The sequence below is a fragment of the Littorina saxatilis genome, unplaced genomic scaffold, assembly GCF_037325665.1.
Source record: "Littorina saxatilis isolate snail1 unplaced genomic scaffold, US_GU_Lsax_2.0 scaffold_1079, whole genome shotgun sequence".
NCBI classification, from domain to species: domain Eukaryota; kingdom Metazoa; phylum Mollusca; class Gastropoda; order Littorinimorpha; family Littorinidae; genus Littorina; species Littorina saxatilis.
The window spans coordinates 1-3,774 of NW_027128503.1; the positions used below are offsets into that span (position 1 = coordinate 1).

General features: G+C 44.9%; 1 protein-coding gene across 1 annotated transcript; it reads left to right on the forward strand.

The window, feature by feature from the left end:
- The first annotated feature begins 12 nt into the window (after window positions 1-12).
- Window positions 13-2,761, forward strand: LOC138956862 (uncharacterized). The gene is made up of 2 exons (XM_070328086.1): window positions 13-250; window positions 857-2,761. Exons 1-2 carry the CDS (start codon window positions 70-72, stop codon window positions 1,576-1,578), a joined length of 903 nt encoding a protein of 300 aa, XP_070184187.1. The 5' UTR covers window positions 13-69; the 3' UTR covers window positions 1,579-2,761.
- Window positions 2,762-3,774: the final 1,013 nt, after the last annotated feature.

Here is a 3,774-nt window from a genome sequence, read left to right on the forward strand (position 1 = left end):
CCTGAACCGCTCACCGTCCCTCTCCGCTGTGCTCCCTCCGTGCTGCGGGAGGTACAGACAGCGGTTGACATGGTTATAGTTGTTGGACACAACTACAGCGACAGCGGTGTACCTGCCCCTGGCGACGGACTGCGCGTGATACGGCTGAGTCACCATGGCAACGCTCACAGAGGTCGGTGGCCAGTAGAGTGCCAACAGTGCGGTAAGGAAGTCGCCGTCGAGCTGCGCCGTCTTGGTGTGGGCAGTGGGGGTGAGTTGTGAAGGTCACATATAGATAGATACATAGATAGGTAGGTAGATAGATAGGTAGGGAGGGAGGATCGAGGGAGGGAGGGAGGTAGGGAGGGAGGGAGGGAGGTAGATAGATACATAGATACATAAGAAGGTAGGGATGTAGGTAGGTAGATGGATAGGTAGGTAGGTAGACAGGTAGGTGGGTAGGTAGATGGATATATAGTTAGGTAGGTAGGTAGGCAGGTAGGTAGGTAGGTAGGTAGATGGATAGGTAGGTAGATAGGTAGGTAGGTAGAAAGGTAGGTAGGGTAACTAACCAAGTTCCCATCGTGTCATTTTATCCTGTCAAATAATTTCACAGTGAAAGAAAATTCAAGTTCGCTGGGCAAGACCACAGCAGCAAGAGAGAATTACGTCATTTCTAATGACGTCAAACTATAATAACGTCATGTCTGTGTGTCGGGAAATAGGTGTCTGTGACTTTCTTTTGTACACAGAGAGTGAATATGTGGAGAGAGAGAGAGACAGACAGAGAGAGAGAGACAGACAGACAGACAGTTTATTTACAGTTGCCTACACCATGAAGAATATTCTAACGGTCACAACGGTCTTTTCCACACAGATAGCAGCCTCCCCAACAGTCCCACCCCACTGAGCTACCGCGACGTCTTTATTATCACGCGGAGTTCAGAACTACAGGATGACATCGAGGATGACGCAGGCCAGGTGACGTCACGAGCTAGCGGCGTGGTGCGCGGTCTGCGTGATGAAGGCTTACCGGTGTGTGTGCTGGGGGGACAAGACTGGATACACAACAGGGCGAGGTGGGAGAGAGATGTGGACGACGTGGCGGTGGCGGCAACAGACCGTGTCACAGTGACAGACTCTAGGTGGGTGCAAGGCTTGGAGCGGCGTGTGGTGGTGATGCTGTCAGGCAGGGACAAGGAGACTGATGAAGGACTGAGTGATAAGGTGATTGATCTTAGTGACAGACTGTTAGCAGCATCGCGCTGTTCCACACAGCTCATCATGGTGGACGTGCCTCCTGTCACCACCGCCACTTCCACCGCCACCTGGACCAATGTTCCCGCCACCACTATCCCCTCCACAACCACTGCTGCCTCAAACATTACCTCCATTGCCACCACAACCACGACGACGACAACCACTGTTTCTGTACCTCCCACGTTACCACCACCATCGTCAGCGCCGCCTCAACAACCAGCTTTTCTATTGCTGCTAGACTTTGGATTAGAGGTTATGTCATCATTAACAACATCAGCAACAACAACACCACCACCACCACAACGATGTCGTCGTATCCATGACTTTGAACTAGATTAGTCTAATAAGACGATTGGATAGTTTAGCCTAAAAAGACGCTTAAATGGCGTGAGAGATTGATGCAGGGCGACGAGGCGGGAGTGGTATGCTGATATGGAATAGATGCCAGACGGCATGAAAGCGAACGGTCTTGTCTTTGATATACATATGTGAATCTGTGGATGACCAACAACGCGTATATTACAAACATCAACAACCGCAGCAACAGAAGCAACAGTAGCAGCAACAACAAAAACAACAGCAACAAGTATTGACCAAGAACAACCGAACTCAAACCACGGGAGCAGTTTTCATTTTATCTTCCAAGGATCAGAATTCAGCTCGTCATGTCTTGTGACGTCAAACCTACGTCATTATTTCTGTGTCTTTTTTGCTTCAAATCCGACGCGTGTTTCTTTCAGGCGAGATATTCTTTCGGCTAGCCGCTCGCGAAGCTAGGAGGCGAGATTGTCTATGAAACGGTTTAATGGCTAGCTATGCAAGAATTAAACACCATTGGTTGATTCCGAAAAGGTCGTATGCACTGGTCGGTAAAAAACCATGAACAGCCAATCGGATGGGCAGCTGCATGGCCGCCATGTTTTCTCGCCAAGCGAGCAAGCCCAGAGCTACCTAGCGTCGGCTAGCGTCACTCGCGGCGAGATGTTTCCAAGAAACGGTACTTCCTCGCCCCACTCGCCAATCTCGCCTGTAAAAAACAGGGGACAGATCTATGCTAGGTTTCACCAAGCTTAGAAAGAGAAACTTTTGCGGGAAAACTGGAATTAGAAAATATGGAGACAACATTTCATGCTTTCTCCTCCATACGCACAACGAACGTCTCTCTAGCGATGTTTTTGTTAAATATTGACCTGCAATAAAACAGTTGACATCAGCCTGGAATTGCATCACAATTTTGGAGAATTGGTATACCTTATGTCTTTGAACATTTTGATTGCTAAGATTACTGTCATTTAGACTTAAAAATAAACAAGTCGCGTAAGGCGAAAATACAATATTTAGTCAAGTAGCTGCCATTTTTCAGCAAGACCGTATACTCGTAGCATCGTCAGTCCACCGCTCATGGCAAAGGCAGTGAAATTGACAAGAAGAGCGGGGTAGTAGTTGCGCTAAGAAGGATAGCACGCTTTTCTGTACCTCTCTTTGTTTTAACTTTCTGAGCGTGTTTTTAATCCAAACATATCATATCTATATGTTTTTGGAATCAGGAACCGACAAGGAATAAGATGAAAGTGTTTTTAAATTGATTTGGACAATTTAATTTTGATAATAATTTTTATATATTTAATTTTCAGAGCTTGTTTTTAATCAGAATATAACATATTTATATGTTTTTGGAATCAGCAAATGATGGAGAATAAGATGAACGTAAATTTAGATCGTTGTATAAATTTTTATTTTTTATTTATTAAGTCCGGGCTTCGTCGAAGATTACTTGACCAAAATTTCAACCAATTTGGTTGAAAAACGAGGGCGTGACAGTGCCGCCTCAACTTTCACGAAAAGCCGGATATGACGTCATCAAAGACATTTATCCAAAAAAAAAAAAAAAAAGGGGATTTCATACCCAGGAACTCTCATGTAAAATTTCATAAAGATCGGTCCAGTAGTTTAGTCTGAATCGCTCTACACACACACACAGACAGACAGACACACAGACAGACAGACAGACACACACACACACATGCACCACGACGCTCGTCTCGATTCCCCCCTCTACGTTAAAATATTTAGTCAAAACTTGACTAAATATAAAAAGGGAGTGCAGTCTGATGAAAACCCGATTTCTTGGTGATTATAATACTGATAACTTAAATAGTGCCAGAGATTGCAAACGACTTCAAAATGCAGTTGAAACACGGTAACCAGTCGACTGAGCGATCCCAGAAATGATTTTTTTGATCAAATGCTGCGTAAAAATCAATGAAAACACTAAGATTTCTAAAATACCGGAATAAAAATGGATTCTGTCAGATGCAATGTTGAAAGACCAAATCTACTTGCATCATACAGAATAGTTCATAAGTCTAAAAATAAGCTAAAGATATTCTGAGGTTATTAGTATGTTTCTTTCCTACTTTCACCGCAGTTGCTGGCTCGTAGAGTGCGTGATTTACACGGGCAGACATGCTGCAAACATAGCGACTGCTCCAGCTTACATCGCCAGTCAGTGCTCAAATCACGATGTCCTTCCAA

Excerpts from the sequence above, each read along its gene's own strand:
- LOC138956862 (XM_070328086.1), top strand. The coding sequence starts at position 70 with ATGGTTATAGTTGTTGGACACAACTACAGCGACAGCGGTGTACCTGCC. Across the intron at positions 251-856 it reads TCTTGGTGTGGGCAGTGGGG|ATAGCAGCCTCCCCAACAGT; the intron begins GTGAGTTGTGAA and ends TTTTCCACACAG.